The sequence below is a fragment of the Gopherus evgoodei genome, chromosome 16 (assembly GCF_007399415.2).
Source record: "Gopherus evgoodei ecotype Sinaloan lineage chromosome 16, rGopEvg1_v1.p, whole genome shotgun sequence".
NCBI lineage: Eukaryota > Metazoa > Chordata > Testudines > Testudinidae > Gopherus > Gopherus evgoodei.
The window spans coordinates 3,636,717-3,656,695 of record NC_044337.1 but is presented as its reverse complement, the minus strand read 5'-3'; the positions used below and the strand labels follow the sequence as shown (position 1 = coordinate 3,656,695).

The 19,979-nt window shown below is 51.7% G+C and overlaps 1 protein-coding gene across 6 annotated transcripts in view; it reads right to left on the bottom strand.

Annotated features, from left to right (window-relative positions):
• Positions 1–19,979, bottom strand: part of RGS3 (regulator of G protein signaling 3) — a 232,180-nt gene that overhangs the window by 56,902 nt on the left and 155,299 nt on the right. For 5 of the 6 annotated variants that reach the window (XM_030535444.1, XM_030535445.1, XM_030535446.1 and 2 more), the window contains one exon: positions 7,725–7,847. In XM_030535444.1, the coding sequence (XP_030391304.1) occupies positions 7,725–7,847 (123 nt within the window). Of the gene's footprint in view, positions 1–7,724; positions 7,848–17,880; positions 18,074–19,979 lie in introns of those variants that run through there. The other variant, XM_030535452.1, reaches the window with a different exon arrangement.

Here is a 19,979-nt window from a genome sequence, read left to right as displayed (position 1 = left end):
ATACTTCTTTAACTTGCTGGCAAGAATACTGTGGGAGACCATATCAAAAGCTTTGCTAAAAAGTCAAGGGATAACACGTTCACTGCTTTCCCCTCATCCACAGACCCAGTTATCTCCTCATAGGAGGCGATCAGGTCAGGCATGATTTGCCCTTGGTGAATCCATGCTGACTGTTCCTGATCACTTTCCTCTCCTCTAAGTGCTTCAGAATTGATTCCTTGAGGACCTGTTCCATGATTTTTCCAGGGACTGAGATGAGGCTGACTGGCCTGTAGTTCCCCAGATCCTCCTCCTTCCCTTTTTTAAAGATGGGCACTACATTAGCCTTTTTCTAGTCATCCGGGACCTCCCCTGATTGCCATGAGTTTTCAAAGATAATGGCCAATGGCTCTGCAATCACATCCGCCAACTCCTTTATCACCCTTGGATGCAGTGCATCCGGCCCCATGGACTTGTGCTTGTCCAGGGCCGGTGCAAGGATGTTTTGCACCCTAGGCGAAACTTCCACCTTGTGCCCCCCCCGCCCTGAAGCATCCCCCCCTGGCTGCCCCCCCCGAGGCACCTCCCAAGAGCCAGCCGCCGCAGTCACTGCTGAAGAAAATGGCGCCCTCCAAATCCCACTGCCCTAGGCGACCACCTAGTTCGCTTAAATGGTTGCACTGGCCCTGTGCTCGTCCAGTTTTTCTAAATAGTCCTGAACCACTTCTTTCTCCACAGAGGGCTGGTCACCTCCTTCCCATACTGTGCTGCCCAGTGCAGCAGTCTTTGTTGTAATTGTAGGGTCCTGACCCAAAAAGGAGCTGGGGGGTGGGGGTTGCAAGGTTATTGTAGGATAGGAGGGGGGTCGTGGTACTGATGCTCTTACTTCTGTGCTGCTGCTGGCAACTTTGTTTTGATGGACAATGAAGAATTGATCACAGACCTAAAATTGCTTATTTTGACTTGATCACATTTGTTATCTACAAACCCAATACAGTTCAAACCCTTCCAGCTTTACTGTGAACCACTGATAACTACTTTCTGGGAACCATTTTCCAACCAGTTTTGCACCCACCTTATAGTAGATCCATCTAGCTTGTATTTCCCTAGTTTGTTTATGAGAAGATCATGCAAGACAGTATCGAAAGCCTTACTAAAGTCAAGATATGCCATGTTTATTGCTCCCCTGTCACTCCCCATCCACAAGGCTTGTTATTGTATACCCTGTAAAAGAAAGTAGTTAGGTTGCTTTAACATGATTTGTTGTTGACAAATCCACGCTTATTACCTTCTAGGTGTTTGCAAATTGACTGCTTGAGAATTTCCTCCCTTATCTTTCTGGGCACTGAAATTTAGCTGACTGGTCTGTAATTCCCTGGGTTGTCCTAATTCGCCTTTTCATAGATTAGCATTAGATTTGCCCTCTTCCAGTCCTCTGGAATCTCTCCTGTTGTCCATGAGTTTCTGAAGATAATTGCTAATGGCTCATATATCTCCTCAGTTAGCTGCTTGAGTATTCTAGGATGCATTTATCAGGCCCTGCTGATTTGAAGATGTCTAATTTATCTATTTTTTTAACTTATTCTTTCCCTATTTTAGCCTCAACTCTACCTCATTTTTACTGATGTTCACGGTTAGATGTCCAATCCCTACTAACCTTTTTGGTGAAAACTGAAACAAAAAAAAAAGTCATTTAGCACTGCTGCCATTTCCACATTTTCTGTTATTGTCTTTCTCCTTTGAAAGCACCAAGTATAATATATATACTTGGTGTTTTCAAGGGTCAGTTTTTCACAAAGCTGAAAACAATTAAAAGCCAAATCAGCTGGAAGGATGAATTTAAACAGAAAAACATGAATGATCATTGGGACTCACTTAAGAACACTTTACTAGATGCCCAAAAAGCCACAACTGAGAAAGAAGGCCTCATTGGTTAAAATCAACAACCTGGCTTAGAGGGGAAATGAAGGCAACTATAAATAATAACAACAACAAAAAATAGATAACAAATGGAAGAAGGGGAAATTGATAGCAATGAATATAAATCAGATGCCAGAACTGCAGCAGACTGATCAGGGAAGCAAAAGGACACAAGAATCCCTCTATAGCCAGCAGAGTTAAGAACAATAAGAAGGAATTATTTAAGCATACTAGGATCAGAAAGAATCCTAGTAACAGTATTGGTCCATTACTAGATGGAAATGGTAGAATTGTCAATAAAAAATTGCAGAAGAGGCAGAAGTGTTCAATAACTATTTCTGTTCTGCATTTGGGGGGGACCATATGATGTACTCATATCGTATGACTACATAAGTATAAAACACTTTCCATTCCAACTGTAACTGAGGAGGATGTTAAACAGCAGCTATGAAAGTTATATGCAGTGTTGTTGTAGCTGTGTTGGTCCCAGGATATTAAGGAGACAAGATGAGTGAGGTAATACTGGACAAACTTCTGTCGGTGAGAAAGAAAAGCTTTGTGTGTAAGCTCGAAACTTGTTTCTCTCACCAGTATGAGTTGATCCAATAAAAGATATTACCTCACCCATCTTGTCGCTAAATTTAAGCACTTTTAAATCAGCAAGTCTGGATAACTTGCATTCAGCAGTTTTAAAAAGAGTTGGCTGAGGAGCTTGCTGGACTATGAATTTTGATTTTCAATAATTGTTGAAACACTGGGGAAATTCTAGAAGAAAGCTAATGTTGTGCCACTGTTTAAACAGGATAAACTAGATAGTTAAAAGGCCTGTCAGCCTGACATTGATCCCAGACAAAATAATGGAGCTGCTGATACAAGACTTAATTAATAAAGCATTAAATTAATGCCAATCACATGGGTTTATGGAAATCAGATCCTGTCACACTAACCTGACATTTTTTTTTTATCAGATTACAAGTTGGGTGGATAAAGGGAATAGTGTTGATGCAATATACTTATACTGCTGTAAGACGTTTGACTATCGCGGTACCACACTGTATTTTGATTAAGAAACTAGAATAATACAAAATCAACATGGCACACATTAAATGGATTTAAAACTGGCTAACTGATAGGTCTCAAAATGTAAGTGTAAACAGGCAATCATCTTCAAGCGGTGTGTTTCTAGTGAGGTCCTACAGGGATTGGTTGGCTCTATGCTATTAACATTTTTATCAATGGCATGGAAGAAAATAATAAAATCACTGATAAGTTTACAGAGGACACAAAGACTGGGGGAGTGATAAATAAAGAGGAGGACAGGTCACTCGCTTGGTGAGCTGAGCGCAAGTAAGCATCATGCTTTTCAGTACGGCCAAACTTTAAGTCATACGTCTAGGAAGAAAAGGTAGGCCATTCTGACAGTATGGGAAACTTCCTTACACTAACCTGGGACAATATAGGCCGTACTTACTCTATCCTGGGAAGAAGTGGCTCTGAGAAGGGGTAGGGGGTCATCGTGGAGAATCAGCTGAACATGAATCCCCAGTGCAATGCTCTGGGCCAAAGGGGCTAATGCCATCCTTGGATGCATGAAGAGGGGAATCTCGAGTAAGAGAAGGGAGGTGATTTTTCCTCTATCTTTGGCACTAGTGTGACCACTGCTACAGCATGTTCATACAACCATTAAAAAACTCACACTTGTCACTCGGGGAGTGCATCACGCAACACCCTTCTCCTGAAACAAAGACCCTCCACAACTATTCAACCAGTCCCATGTCTCAGTGCAGTAGGGAGCGTGGGCCCTGGATTCTCTGAGCTGAGATGCACTGGCCATAGCTTAGTCCCCAGTCTGCATGGGAGACGGTTGCTGTCATCTGCAGTCCTACAGCCCAAGGTCAGAACTACCCTCAGGAGACACTGTCCTGCCAGTCGAGGTGACCTTGAGGTGGCTTTTTACACCACATGTGACCAAGCTTTCCAACTGCCCACGGTCTCACCCCTGGTCCACATAGGCAGCTGCAGCACAGGAGGCTGCCAAAAGCAGGAGGGGCAGCATGGCCTGTACCAAGTGTGCCAGTCTCACATGGGCAGCCCAGTGTGCTGTGCAGCTGCCCAGCTGTGCCTCAGCTGACTGCAAGCCACCCCACTTCCCACTCCCACAACCCTGCTGCAAGTGGCCCTCTCAGCTGCCAGCACTAAAACAAAAAGCAGAAGAGTCCTGGCAGCAAGATAGAAGGCTGAGGACTCTGCCTAACAAACCCCTGCTGCTCCCTGCAAACCTTCTCTATGGGAGGGACCGGGGTTGGATCAGGAGCCAATACCAGCTGTCCCCCACTGACGGGCGCTCTACCAGCACAGTACATGAAGTGCAGATTTCCACTGCAGTTAGCATGCTGGGAAATACCAGAGTCCACACACATCTGGAAGCAGATGCTATTCGGCTAGAAAATTCGATGTACCCCAGCCATAAAGGAGGGACTGGGCCCAAAGAGCCAGGAGCACCAGGAGTCAGTGCTAATGCCTAATGGGAGTGCCTGTGTAACCCCCACACCTCTGGGGTGTGGTGTTCTGGCCCATGTAGTGGCACTGAGACCACTTAGGGAGCAATTAGTAAGTCTGCTCTACAGCCTTAGGTAACAGGCAGCTGGCTTTTAGCTCATGTGGTAGAGGCTCGTGCACTACGCTCCAGAGGTCCCCAGTTCAATCCTGCCCGCTGCCGCTGGGGTCTGCAAGGAATGAAGATAGGCAGGGGTAAGGTGGGGGTCTGGCAGATACAGGTTAGAATCTCATCTTTGTTCCGGCAGCACAAGGAAGCCAGAAAGCTGCTGGATCTCCCCAGCTGGTCTGCTTGGGTGTGTCAGGGCAGGACAGAGGTGGCACTTCGGTTACTCTGGCCCCATGGCCAGAGCCAGTCAAAGGAGACTAGAAGAGCCCCAGGCTACTCTCATTTGTGCTAGGGCTGATCCCAGAATCAGAGCTCAGTGGTGTCCCCTCCTCCCGCCATGCCCAGGGTGTTCTCCCAGCGGAGAAGGCAGCCCGTGGGCTCTAGGTCTGAAGCAATTCCCTGGGTGCCACGGGGCAAGCCGCCTGCCCTTTCTGTGCCTCGGTTCATTTAATAAAATAGCACCAACAGTGTCTTCAGCTGCAACGTTCTCATCATGTCCCAGCCTCCTCCTCGCCTGCTGCCTCTGAGCCAGTGGGAACAATACACAGCACTGCGGAAGAGACAATCCCCACTGACCCCGGGACTGCATGAGCATATTCCAATGGGTTTGGCAAGGAATTTACTTGGCATTTAGTCCACCCATTCCGAAGCCATGGGAGATGGCGAGAGCTGGCCAGTCCATACTCTGAGCACCAGCTCCCCAGCGCCAGCCCTGCCAGCTGCAGGACAGACACACGAGACCTTGCAGCTTCCTCTGTGATTGGACTCAACAAAGAGCCTCCTTTATGAGATCGGTTCATTCTCAGGGCACAAAAGCCACCACCATCACTCCCCTGATTTGGACTCACTGCAAATGCTGACTCTAGAGGAATCCCCTGATGAATCTTAGAGCCAAGCCAGACTGGGCAGAGCTTTTTGAGGGAAATGATTTGAACACTGGCTCTAGAACTGTTGACAGGATCCCTGCTGACTCAGCACATAAACCACAGCAAATCCTTACACCTTGGCTAAGATCAGTGACCGATTCATCTCATCTGAGTGCTGTCAGGTGAGTTCTTGCACAGCCCCTAGCTGTGTGTATCACCCTGCACAGCCAAAGCCCTCAGTGCCAGAGCAAACTGCCTGTGTCATCAGCACTCAGAGGCCAGATCACACAACTCACTAGCACTTCAGTATAAGAGCTCCTGCCAGGGTTCCTGTTGGCATTTAGTCTCTCAGATCATTTCCTCTACCCTATTCCCAGGAACGGCACCTGCTCCAGTCCTTTCCGCACAGACTCATCCTCACTCTTCCCCTGGTCTGAGGAATGACGCAAACACCAGACTATGCACAGCTAGGATCTAAAGTCTTCCCTAGGAACACTGGTTACACAGGCACACCCTATCATTGTGCTGAGCTCTGCAGTGGTGGAAGGGACTGTATGGGATCAGGGGATGCCCCATAGCTTGCATGCCCCAGCCACGGACATGGTGTTTGAAGATGAAAGGAGGAAAAGGACTGAAAACGGGCCAAGCCTCCCGAATCACCCACAAACCCGTTGGCACATCCGGAAGTGGAGCTGCACCACTCCTCCCTGCTGAGACCTCAGCTGGGCTTAGGTTCACACATTGTCCTGGCAATAGCCTAAACTGCAATACCACAAACACACACGGCAGGTCTCGTTCCGAGTAGGGGTCAGCTAAGCCCCACGGGATGGATGGATACAGAGCCCTGTCATCTGACGGAGGAGGGGAAGGCCATTAGCTGACCCCAGGTTATTTACATTTCCTGGGGGGTTAGTTACTAATCAGGGGTCTCAGACTTGTTTGTTGTTGCCTCACAAAGCTATTCCAGCTCCTTTGAAATCCGAGGGAGACGGTGTTTAGAAGCTCTGTCTCCTGCAGAGTCAGTTTGTGCTGACCCAGTTTGGGACGCTGCAAAGTAAATGCCACGTTCTCTCTGCACATGAGTCAGGCAGACAGCTGAGACCTTCTGTCCCTCAGCACTCACCTTGTGTCTGCAAACGCAGCACGAATGAAAGCCTCAGGCTGCGCCGCTAGCAAGGCCGAACATGAGCTGGCCAGGGGTGTCTGGGCAAAGCTTTAACTGTTCTTCCGGGCAAAGCTTTAACTCTTCTCCCAGCACTGCTCTAGGAGCGGTGCAGCTCCACCAGCAGAGCCACGGGGACACGCTTGTGTGGACAGGACCCAGGTATTCCCCCCACCACGGCATCTCTAGGGGTTTAGACTGAGCTCCTCTGTACGAGCACTGCCACCGTGGCCAGCTGCTCAAGTCCTCAGCAGGGCTGAGTGAATGGCTGCAAGCCCCTGATGGTAGAAATACCAGACAACCCCTCTTTGCTCCCACTGAAACCAGGGAGTGAGCCCAGCTCCTGAGGGAAGCCAGGGCCCCATCACGGAAAGCGCCTGGCACTAGAAGGCCCTTTGCTGGCAGGTTCAGCAGTGCCCAAGGAGACCTGGGGTCTCTTGCCAGGGCAGGGACTGGACACGTTAGCAGCTTCGCACACTCTGCTCCTTCTCCGCACGGAGCACTCCAGGCTCCCCGGCTCACAAGACGACTGAATCTCTTTAATGCAGGAGAGCAGGTGTTGCCACCTCAATGTGTAGGATAAAGAGGGCCTCTCCGTGCCACGACACCAGGCCGCCGGGGCCAGCCTGAGGCCACCCTGCTGGGGAAAGCAGGCCGGGTCCCTGCAGTGCAGCTATGCAGGGCCCTCGTGGCTCTGGCCTTTCAATAGGGCCCAGAGTTCACAGACTGAACCTTGTGTGCATTGCCAGGTGCTGCTTCCCTCTGTGGTCATCCCTGCCCTGCAGCCAGGTATTATCTCTGGGGACAGTCCGTGTGCTGGAGCTGTGCAGCCTCCGCTCTCCAAATAGATACCCAGGGAGCATGGAAAGGGGCCAGTTTGCCAAAGGCTGGCTCAGCTTGGGTCAGTGGCTGTAAATCCAGTGACACTCTCTCCAGTGCAGCCTCGGAAGCTGCAGTCCCAGCAGCCCCTTGATGTGAGCTGGCAGCACCCCTGGCTCAAGCTGGTTTTTGAGAGAGTGGGTCCTTGCAGGAATGTGAGATGAGCCAAGCCCCTGTGACAGGGAAGGCCCCAGCCCTGTGGTGCCAGGAGGGTGCCCTGTCTGCCCAGCTGGCCAGCCCACCAGCTCCTTACCTTGTTCTCAGCAGGAGCCGCTGCCGGATGCTGCTGCTTAGTGATGTTCTCAGCCAGACACCAGCAGATCCTCTTCTTCTGCTCCTGGGAGTAAGCCTCCAAACTTAATAAGCACTCCGACTTCTGACGTAAAGGAAACACAGGCAGAGAGCGAGGTCATTAGCGGCATGTCACAGGGCCCTGGCTTTGTTTGCAAAGTACAAGCTTCCCAAACCCCACCTCGGATGAATGTAAGTGCGAGTGGAGAGCTCGCTCTGAGTAAGTGCCCATCACTTCAGGCACTAAGGAGCCAGGAGAGAGCAAAACAAAGGGTAAGATCAGTTCGGAAGTGACACGCTGGCTATAATGCGGAGCAATGGAGTTTCTGGTGCCAATAAGTGGGAGCTGGGTGGTGAGAGCTGGACAGAATGTCGGCAATATTGCATCACGTGACACCACAATGCAAATGTGGCTACTGAGCTAATTCAGAGGATGGAAATTGCTCTTTGCTGTATGCAAACAGCTCGAGACTCCAGAGCCTGCACAACGAAAGCAGCCAAGCCAAGCTGTGCAGAGCCAGGGCCAATCGAGGGGGAAGCGGGAACCATCAGTCCTGCACAAGGGGCCCGGGTGGCACAGCAGCTTGGCTTAGGGGCAGGGGCAGCAGGTCCACGCACACAGCGCGCTGTATCTGTGATCGGGCAAAGTCTGCATGAGAGATTGGGCGTGATGTTTCCTGGAAGTACCCAGGATTGTGAGGCACCTTGCTGCGCCCCTCCCTTAGCATGGCAGAGCCTTGTCTGTGCCTGCCTGGGGTCAGCTCCTGACTACACCAGCCACAGGCAACACAAGCCCGGCCCTCTCAGCCTATGCAGGCCCTGCTGTCCCTGGGCAGGCACATCCCACCCTCCAAGCATGGCCCTGGAGTGCCTGGCCCCTGCTCTGCTGGAGACACAGAATTCACAGATCTGCTGGTCCCAAAGGGACAGTGCCCCCAGCTTCCCCGGTACACCTCAGGATCCTGCTCCCCTCCACTCACAGCACATAGGTACATTTCAGTGAAAACAGGCACACAGTCCCAGAACACAGGACAGAGAAGTAGCAAGTAGAATTAACAGAAACAAATGGTTACATATAAACTAAAATCACAAGAGCTTTCTAGAGCCTGAACTGAACTAACAAGCCATTCTCTGGTCTCGGAAAGGTTAGCTCCCCCAGACCACCTCACCCAGCATTGAACAACCAGACCGGCTGTGACATCAGACAACCAGCTGGCCGCTTGTCCCCAGGTGATGATGTCCCTCTGCACTCCAGACAGTTCCAACTTCCTGCCCTTATTGTCTTCACTTGCACCCTCTGCTGCTTGTGTTCTCCCGGAGAGGGAGGTTCTGCAATCTCTTCATTGATTAGCATTTTGCTCAGACTGTAAATAGGCGGCCATGGTGAAGTATACAATACTCAATTTAACATACAGTCAGACTGATAGTTAAGTGTTTTCTGCCTGAAAGAAACTTATTTATCACCTTCTGGTGACCACCTCCAACTCACAGCCCTTAAGAGCACAGATATATAACTCCTTACGTATTAAATGTTCCACTCACACTGGCTATGGTGACCAGTTTGACAACAGAGACCTCACACGATGCCCTTGGCAAGTTATGATGTAGAGACCAGACCCAGGGGATTGCTGTAACCCTTACGCACCCCTGTTCCTTTTCCAGTGGGCACCAAGAGGTCCCTGGGTCACATGGGGAAGAGCCACCAGGAACAGCATGTGCTGACGAAAAGAAATGATGGAATTCATCCTAAGCTTCATGGGCATCTGCCTGTCGCACCCCCATCCTAGCACATATTTCAGCCTCTCCCATCTGCTGTGACTCCTCAGTGACATGTGACTTTGTAATATGTGCGTGGGAACAAACTGCTCTGCTCTCCCTTGGCCTATTCCCTGGGTCAGGTCCCACCCCAGGAGCTGGTGAAACCCTCCTGCACACCCCCAACAGGAAACATCTTCCGGCCTCTGAACTGCCACCCTCTCACCCCAAAAGTTACATGCTAAGCAGGTACGTAGGGTCTGCTTGGAGCCTGGAAGATCTCTCTTCACATATGGCCTAGAAGGACCTGCAGCTGGATGATTTCAGGCTGCGGTTAATTTTGCAAAACAGGATTTTAAGAGTGACCTGCAAGTAATAAAATGCTGGTCATAGGCCTTTTAAATTCCTTATGAGGCATAAAAAAAGCCTGACTGTGTTTTTTGCCTAATGGGTTTTTCTATCAGAAAGGTGAGGTCTTAGCTTTTCTGTTTTACTGGAAGGCTCTGTGGGCAATTTGGGAACTTGGAGGTTTGTGACATCACAGACAGTATGCAGCTGGGAGGGGAAATTCTTTTTAGTCAGATTGTTTAAATGCTCCTGGGGGAATTCTGTGCCACTGCACGCATACAGAATTCATGTTCCCCACAGATTTCTTTGCTTCCCCATAGAAAAATGACTTCTGATGGGGAAGCAAAGGGAAGCCATAAGAGTGGTCACAAGCCCCTCCCCGGCAGCACAGACAGCAGTTTGGGTGACCGGAGCAGCTGGCAGAGAAGTAAATTACCACCAAAAGTGGGGGCTCGACAGCCATGCATGAGAGAGAGACAGAGAGACACACACACACACACACTCTGTCCCTCTTGCTCACTATTGTGGCATGCTCAGTGTGGAGGGGCAGGGCTTCGGGGTATTTCCGATGAGGCAACCGTGCGGCAGGCTCTGTCTCCTAAGGCAGAGCAGAATGTAGCAGCCTGCCTGCTTAGTGAATTGTTCCCATTGTGCTTAGTGAATTTCCCCAGGAGTATAAAACAGGTGTTAAAGTTGTATGGCTCCTTTACATTGCCATTGTGCTGTAAAGGACAGTATGGCTTATAAATGCATATGGTGCTTCAGTGATTAGAACTGATCTAAATTTTTGGACTAAAACATTTTCCTGTCACAATGTGCTCCATGAACTGCTTGCAACTGACCTTTCTGGAGATGTTCAGTAGCCAATATAAATTGTGAATTTGATTCTCCAGCCTTCACTTGCTCTTCAGTTGCCTATGGTGTAACACTGAGCATACGGCTGCATATATTTGTTGACAAATAACTAGATATAAAGAGTAAAACCTAGCTACATTACTCTTAGAAAGAGGGGGGTTGGAGATTTCCTCCAATACTCCCCACTCCCATTCTCCATCCATTGTATTGTAGTTTAAATAAATTGCCAAAATAATTGAAAACAGCATGATTCTATTCACTATTTTGACAAATAAAATATGCAGAATGTTTAAATATTGTGCAAATAATTTTTATGTTGTTAGCACAGAATTCCCCCATGAGTATGTCAAACGCTCTAATTTTTGTTTGATTTTTAAAACTCATTTAATTCATATGCACTACAAACTGTTGGGAGAAAAGCTCATTGAGTTAAAGAGCAACACCTCTATTTTAACTAAGAAAAAGCCCCCATTCTAGTTTTCTCCTCCTCCAAGGGGACCACCAGAAAACACAGGGAAGACCTGATATAAAAACAAGTGAGGCTTTGAGGCCTCCTTGGGCTTTCTAATTCCTCATCAAAAGAAAATAATGGCACAAAACCAATAGCTCCTGTCAAGCTGCCTACAGTGATTTGAGATCGTGAGTATCAGCATCACGGCAGGCTGTGAAGAACCAGGGCACAAACCCTGAAAGTTTTATACTTAGATTTCATCAATCAATTATCAAGTGCAGATCTCACACCAATGACAACACTTGTACCCAATCCTATGATAAACTAGACACAGATTTATTAATAGGAAAAGGAAACAAGAGAGTTATTTACAAGGTTAAATGTTAAGTTTCAAAAGAGAAGAGAAACTTCTATAACAAGCAAGCTCTATATGACCTTTAGGGCTAATCCAGGCTAAGCACTCCAGAACTCTTGCTTGTGCCTACAAACTGTCTGCCCAGAGTCCAAGCAGCAGAGAGAATATCAGTTCCTTCTTGTCATCGGCTTTTATTCCCCTCCTCCCATGTGCTCTGAGCTGCAAACTGATGGGAGCAGTCCATTTGCATGACTCATCTTCATGGGGGGAATTAGAGAACAACAAAGTATGTTATCCTCTTTAATATCCCACAATAGTCCATCTGGTGTCAATGGACCTTCTCTGCTGGGCAGGACTTTCTCTGTTAGAAACCAGCAATTCACATTAGTTAATGTCTCTCTCCTGTCTGGTGATTTATACAGTTACAGAAGCTCACAACACAAATGCTCAAATGTTACCTTACTATATGGGGTACGAATGCTATAAGTGAGATTAATGCTGGCAGCCACTCACAAGCATTCAATAAAGTCTAAACCCTAAACACATTCCTATCATTCTAATACCTGCTTTAAGAATCCTAACACACAGGCAAGCCAGACTAGCTCCAGCTAGGTATTTGTCCATGTTCGGATGAGACAGGGGCCCTGGCGTGAGCTAGCCCCTGATCTGCCAGCATCACAGTCCCATTTGCAAGTTACTTTTAAAAGCATCATTTGTGGCTTCAGCTATCACAGGGGCAGTAAAAGCTACAAGAGTTCACTCAGGCTGTGAAACCTGGAGGGCTGTCGGCTGCTGGGCTGGGCATTGGGAATAACGTTTGTTGACACTGTCAGCTTCAATTCTCTTTGGGTGAAGGGGGGATTTCCAACATGCCTAAGAGAGTTGAGTGCACAGTTCCCAGTGACAGTCACTGGGGGCCTAAGTCCCTTTCTGTGTATTTTTAATAAGGCCAAATTGTCAATGAGTTGGGAGCTGGAGGGGGCATTTCGACACACTCCATAAACCAGACCAGTCCTCTTTGGCCGGGGGAATGCCAGAATTCCCTTGCCTGCTTCTTCCCATTCTGCCCAGAGGCGTCCTGTCCTGATGCTCCCAGCCCCACCCTCCCCGCCACCAAAGTCTACCAGTGCTGTTCTGAACATCTGCTAGAGTGAGAGTGACACAATGCCCCTTTGCTTGCCCAGCATGCCCAGCCTCCGCCATCCTGCAGTGCGCAGGCCCAAATTCCAATCAGGTAGATCAATCTGATATTCACTATACCAGGCTGATACACAATCTTTGGAGATTTCTGAAATAAGATGAGTGCCAGTCCCAAAATCCAGGCATGGAGCGAGACTCTACCCTGCCCTCTGGGGTCTGCAGCAGCGGAAGTGACTGATTTCAAAGAAATCAATAGAGCCTAATAGGTGTAAGTGTAGCTAGGGGGAGTCATGTGACTGCCCAGATACTGTAACTAATGCATCTTCCACAGTCTATACAGAGCTTCAGCAATTCCCCTGGAGCAAGGCTTAGAGATTCCAAGTACATTTCATCTCCACTTTACTGAGAGCGATTCAGGGCTCACCTAATCCCACGTTACAGCCCCTTGCTAATTAGATGATAGCTAGGCTTGGCAGAATTCAATTACTTTTGTATAATCAGACAGGCAATATCAAGGTTTATTTTTAAGCTTTTTATTATTTTAATTGATTTAAATTTTCACAGTTGCAGGAAATTATGGGGGTGCCAGAAAATGCCAGACAACAATAATTTAGAGAATGGTGGGTGCTGGGATTCAAGAAGTTAAAGCTAAGAACAAATTGACAACATGACATGTCAAAATACATCAAATAAATATTCTTAAATCAAACTCTAGTAAGTTCTCAAGCAGCATTTTTCTCACTTTGCCAGTCTGTCAATGTTAGATATTATTGATGGAAATATTTTTTCATCGGTTTGAGTGTGTGCAGTGAAAATCAATCAAGCACCAACACCCCCCTCTGAAAACCAGCCCGTTTGCACAGCAGACGGCAGAGGGCAGATACATGAGAGGTTAACCATCAGCCAATCTGCTCACACACAGTGCTTGTCCCCTCAGCTAGTTCCCTGCCTGTGTGTTGAGGCCCATGAGCATTGCCAGACTGGGTCAAGCTCAGTGCCCACCTAGCTGGTATCCCACAGTGCGGAACAGCAGCAGATGCACAGACAGCGTCTGCTCAGATGAACACAATATTGTCCTCCACTTTAAGAGCCTTCCTAATCAGGGACCCCCGGCTCTCCATTCCTCAGGCAGCAGTACCCTGGGGGCTTCTCCCAGGGCTTCCAACTCATACCCAGCAGGTACCTGAGAGGAATCTGGAACCCCAGAAGCCCCCGACTCAGTCTGGGACCCTCGGATGTAGTGGGCAGGCAGAATGCACAGCAGCCAGCTGATCCCACCTCCCCTCTGCACTGAAATGCAGCCCAGACAAGTACACTGCACAGAGACCGCCTGTGAGTTCAGGCAACCAGCCGCCCTGCAATTGTTTCCATTCAGGGAGCTGCTGCTTCCCCTGCCAATGTTTGCAAAGAGAAACCATGGTTTAATCTCACAGTGCTGGGGAAGGAGGATGCAGATGGTGGGAGAGGGACATTTGCAACCAGATAAAGTGCCTGACAGGAGCACTGCCAGCCGCGTTCTAACTGGCTGTTTACATGGAGGTTTCGAAAAACATGTTATTGCAGGTGCTCAGGGTGGGCCGATGTGGGACACCCCTCGTGTGAGGCTGACACATGCAGGGCAGGGCTGGCCACCACGCTGGGGAGCCACCAGGAGTCAGACCATTCCTGTTGGGCTCAGGGGTCCCCAGAGTGGACACAGGCATCAGAGGCGGCTCTGTGTTTTTTGCTGCCCCAAACATGGCCATCAGGTGGCCTTTGCTGGTCATGCGAATTCGACAGCGTTTCTGTGGGTGATCTGCTGAATATGCGACTGGCGGACCTCCCGCAGGCGCGCAGCCGAAGCCTGCCTGACTGCCCCCCGCGGCTTGCTGCCCCAGGCACGCCCTTGCTGCGCTGGTGCCTGGAGCCGCCCCGACAGGCACCATTCGGATAAGCAGCCAAAATCTCAGACCTTTAGGAGCCCTGCCCACAGCCTGGCCCAGCCCTCTCTGGGGCAGTGAGGCCAGTTAACCCCGCATGAGCATCAGAGCCTCACTCCCTGCTTACTGGGGAGGAGGGCAGGATTGCATGAAGGCCTCGAATACACTAAGCAGTGGGAACAGGGGTCAGGTTGTGGTATCCAATGGCACTGGGGCGGGAGGGCATGCTGGAGACCTGCACTGAGCTAGGGCAATGGGCCCCGGGCCCTGCTGCAGACTCAGGCACTCATCTCTGCCTTGGCAATACTCAGGGGCCGGTGGGCCCCATCTCAATATTGTCCCCACCTGTCTTACAAACGGTGAGCTACCTGAGGCAGAGCACAGCTCTTTTTCTGTGTTACGCACCCCCAGCACATGGGCTCCTGGAGTGTGACTGGGGCTATACAAACAACAAACAGGGATAACAAACAACAACCACTGCGCGAGGCGAGCAGGTCTTTTTGAAACGAAATCTTTAGAGTCTGTCTGTAGTGGGGCATTCCCCTCTCCCTGCCGGTACCCTGGCCCCACTGCTCCTGCCCCAGGTGACGCTGAGAAGGCTGTTTACAGAGCTCCCCCACACAGAGGGACAAGGATGCTCCTTGGAGATGCTGCTGCAAAGGGAAGCAAGCACAGAGAGCCTGGCCCGCCTCCCTCCCCGCTGCCCACTCACACCCGCCACAGATGGATACTGCTACTCCAGTAAAGCTGGGCTCTGTGGATGGGCTTGGATCAGCCAGATCGACCTGGGCCTGAGCCAGGACAGAGAGGAACGGTCACTAGCCCAGATCACCCCACTTCTCTGCTGTGGGCAGTGGGGAATGGGAAGCCTGGGGGGTGCTGCACGCTGCACTATCTGTTCCCTCTGGCATAGGCTCTCTGCAGCTGGCTGGCCACAGCTGCAGCGCCAGTAACAAAGAACGGGAAATGCAGCCGGGGAAGGAGTGCCTCTCCGCTGCTCTCACAGCAGCGATCTCAATCAGCTCTGTCTTCACTGAGCAAAGGTCGTGCTCCCTCATGTTTCCGAGACCTACTGCCCCAGAGCAGCAAAACTGGCATGGAGTGGAAATGCCAGAGCAACTTCCCCCATACACCAGTGGGGCCCAGCCAGGGGACTGAGATCTGGGACCAAAGACAGAGGGATATAGCCTGGGCACTGCCCTGAAGGGCACCTAGGAACACAATCCCAGAATAGTAGGCCCCCACCTGTCAGCACACCTCAATTCTGCTCAGCTCCAGCACTCTGAGAGGTTCCTAAGGTTTGACTCCAATTTTACCAGCTGTTCAAGACAAGGAACCAGCTTCCCCAAGGCCGCAAAGCATTGAGGCATTCAGCCCTGGACTGAGACCAAGGCAGTCTCCCAGCTCTCAGATGTGGACTCTAGATCATGGGGCTGGGGCAGGTGTTCCCGTAGTAACCCGACAAGCCCTGAACACATCCGGTCAGCCAGACGAGGGCCACAGCCTGCAGGTTTGTTCCTGGCCAGCTGTCCGGCCTGCTGGGACCACACTGCTTGCACGAGCTGTGAACAGTAAGTTGGTCTGGGCAGAGGCTGCTGCTTTTTCCTGTTATCTAGCGTGCTGGGCAAAGGCATTATGCTCAGCAAATAAATAGCTAGTGACAGCGATGACCCTTGCTCCAATGCGTCCATAGACCTACACTCAGGGCCCCAGTGCTGACAGCAGGAACTGGACTCTGAATACAAAGTGATTTCACTGTGAACAGGGGCAGCTCTAGCTTTTTTGTCGCCCCAAGCACGGCAGGCAGGCTGCCTTTGGCGGCACGCCTGCGGGAGGTTCCCAGTCCCATGGCTTCAGCGGCTTGCCTGCGGGAGGTCCGTCAGTCCCGCGACTTTGGCAGCTTGCCTGAGGGAGGTCCGCCGGTCCCACAGCTTCGGCGTACCCAGTGCTGAATTGCCGCCGAATCTGTGGGACCAGTGGACCTCCTGCAGGTGCGCCCCTGAAGGCTGCCTGACTGCCACCCTCGCAGGACGCCCCCCATGGCTTGCCACCCCAGAAACACGCTTGGAGCACTGGTGCCTGGAGCCGCCGCTGACGGTGAACTATTTCCAGGTACTGTTCAAATGCAAACCAGCGCTGGACTGACCAAAAGGCAGCATCTTCTGGAGGCTGTGTTGGGGCAGGAACCCTGTGGACCAGAATCACTATCAGCTGGCACTTGCTGGGCTCCCTGGCTGGACTCTCTGCAGACAGGCTGCGGTGTTGCTGCACCTGGGGGAGGTGTGCCATGCTTTGGGGGAAGTGTGAGCAGTTTGCACTGCTTCTGCCTGTGCTGGGCTGAGAGGATCTGCCTCCCTTACCGCCTTTTCCTCTTGTGACATCCGGGGAAGACCTTGGGGAGAGAGATTTTTCTCTGCCCCTTTCCTCCCCACAGCCACCTGTAAGCATGGAGGGTGTGATGTGTTCCTGGAGCGAGGATAATGTAGTGAGACCAGGTCACCATTCATTCTGGAGGGCTGGCCCCTGGTCACTGGGGGAAGGGAGCCCCCAGTGCTTGATTTGTGCCAGGGCAGAGCCCCGGCACCTCTGGACTTGCCAAATCAGTTATAAATTATAAATGTAAAACAATTGCTTGAGCCCCGGCACCTCTTTTATTACAAATTAAGCATTGGGAGCCCCACCTTGGCTAGCTAATCTCCCCCAGCATCATTCAGCCCCTGCTGCCCTGATGAATGCAGCTGCCATGGAAGACCATGAGCAGTGCCCCTGCGGGCGAGTTCTTGAGGGCCCCGGATTCCAGGACGTCTCACTGGACGGCAGGCAGTACTGGGAGCCCCAGACTAGCGGGAGCCATTCTGAAGGGTTTGTTTCACCTGTGTGCACAGCTCCTCTTGCTTCTACAAACCAGCCAGGTGTCTTTAATGAGCATGGGAATTTCCCAGCCCTGGGACTGTCCAGACAAACACCAAACCTGTCTTCAGGCCACAGGCCCTGTGCAACCACCTTTCTGGCAAGCCAAGAGCCAGGCCCACTGTGCAAACACTCCATCCCTCCCATGGACAGAGAATGCAAAATTCACACAGCCCTGGCAGCATTTCCCTAAGCTATGGCTGCCAATCAGACAGGGCATAACCAGTATTGCCTGCCTGAAATACCACTGTCCTCACACCCTCCTGCCCTTCCCCTCCAAGTACCTGCAACATGATCTCCCTCCTTCCCTCCTAGACACAGCACAGTTCCCAATCCCAGATTGCCAAGGGAATACAGGGTACCAGCTGCTAGGCTGGGTACTCACAGCCTTCCTAAGGTCCCTCCATGCCAGCACAGATCCTCCCTGTCTGTGGGGCACCTCCTAGGGCAGCAGCCACAGCCCCTCTGGACCCAATTTTGTGACCTTGAAATCTGGGCCAGGAGACTTCATCCATTGGCTCTTCCTCCCCAGACATGCCAGCAGCTGCTGGTGTCCCCTTCCCTAGCCAAGAGACCTGTTCCTAGTGAGAGCTGGTGCCAAGCCACATGCCTGGGGTTGCCAACTTTCTAATCGCACAAAACCGAACACCCCACCCCGCCCCTTTGCTGAGGCCCCACCCCTTCACTGAGACCCCGCCCCGCTCGCTGCATTCCTCCGTCACTCGCTCTCCCCCACCCTCACTCGCTCTCCCCAGGCTGAGGCAGCAGGTTAGGGTGCAGGAAGGTGGTGAGGGCTCTGGGGTGAGGCAGGGGATGTGTGTTTTGGGGTGAAGGAGCAGGCTCCTGACTGGGGTGAGGGGGTTGGAGTGTGGTAGGGGGTGCGGGCTCCAGGAGGTGCATGGGTTCAGGAGGGGACTCTGGGATGTGGCAGGGGTTGGAGTACAGGAGGAGGCTGGGGGAGGGGGCTGGGGTGCCGGCTCCGGGATGGAGTGTGGTTGCGGGAGGGGACTCTGGGATGTGGTGGGGGTTGGAGTGCAGGAGAGGGTTCAGGGTCCCAGTGGTGCTTACCACAGCTCCTGGGAAGCGGCCGGCAGGTCCCTGCAGTGCAGCCCCTAGGCGCATGGGTGGCCAGGGAGGCTCTGTGCGCTGCCCTCACGCTCCCAGGCGCTGCCCCTGCAACTCCCATTGGTCAAGAATCACGACCAATGGGAACTGCAGAGCCGACCCTCGAGGCAGGAGCAGTGCGCGGAGCCTCCCTGGCTGCCCATGAGCCTAGGGGCTGCAAGGACCTGGGGGCTGCTTCCTGGAGCCACGTGGAACGAGGGCACACAGGGAACCTGCCTTAGCCCTGGGCCCCCTGTGCCGCCAACTGGACTTTTAAAGGCCCGATTGGCAATGCCAGCTGGACCCTCCAGAGTCTCTTTCTGACTGGGAGTGACAAGCCTACACATGCCAGCTGGTGGAGAAAGAGAGGAGAGCTCATTTCTCCTCCAGGCAGGCTGCTTACAAAAGCTGAGGGTGAGAGTTGCTGGGCCTGGCTTCCCTGCGGGTGTCAATGGGAACAGTGCCGGTTTGCTGACACAATGGAGGGGACGTTCTCTCTTTACCTGGCCTCTCCTCCCACCCTGGGCTCTAGTCCAGGGCAAGCTGCCCCTCCTCTCCCAGGAAGGCTGAGCCCCTCCCTTCAGGAGGAAGTCCACTCTCTGCCTTTCCCAGAGACTCCTCCTAGGCAGCCAGCTGAACGCCCTCCTCCAGTATGCACCCATCCCCTCCAGGCCTGCTAGGCTCCTTCCAGCCTCCGCCCCCAAGCTCCTTCATTTCGATGCCCAGCAGCCTCAGGGAACCTTGGAGCAGATTCAGGCCCACACTGACGCCGCAGACTTTCAGAAAGAAATGGCCCAGAGAGTGGAACTAAATTAGAAACCGTCTGGCAGAGGCTGCCCTGTCCCCACCTCCCCGTGCTGGGCCTCTCCCGGGGAGTGGTAGCACATACAGGCAGAGCTTGTGTGCCCTGGATCTGTGCCTGAGGCTCACCCTCCCGGCCAAGGCTGATCACAGAAAGATGCCAGTGTTAACTGGCAGCATGGAGAGTTTGCATTGAGTAAATCTATGTACCGTGCACTTGGTCTGTGTCACACAAGACACACCACTGCACACTGGCAGACTCGCCACCCCCTTGGGAGGGAGATGTGCATAGCGCCGGCCTCAGGGGTGGGCCACTTGGGCAACTGCCTAGGGCGCCATAGTCAGGGGGTGCCGGGCGGCAGCACAGAGGTGCACACTGCCAGCGTAGTCAGAAACAGCTCCTGGCTGGCAAGGGAGTGTCATGTCGGGGTGCCCAGATTGCTCCCTACTTCCTCCCAGCGGAGGAACATGGGGGCAGGGAGGCAAACGGTGACCCACAGATACTGTTCCCCCCCCAATGTTCCTCTGTGCCCTGCTGGGGGGCTACAAGGAAGGGAGCGAGGAGCAACATCAAGTGCT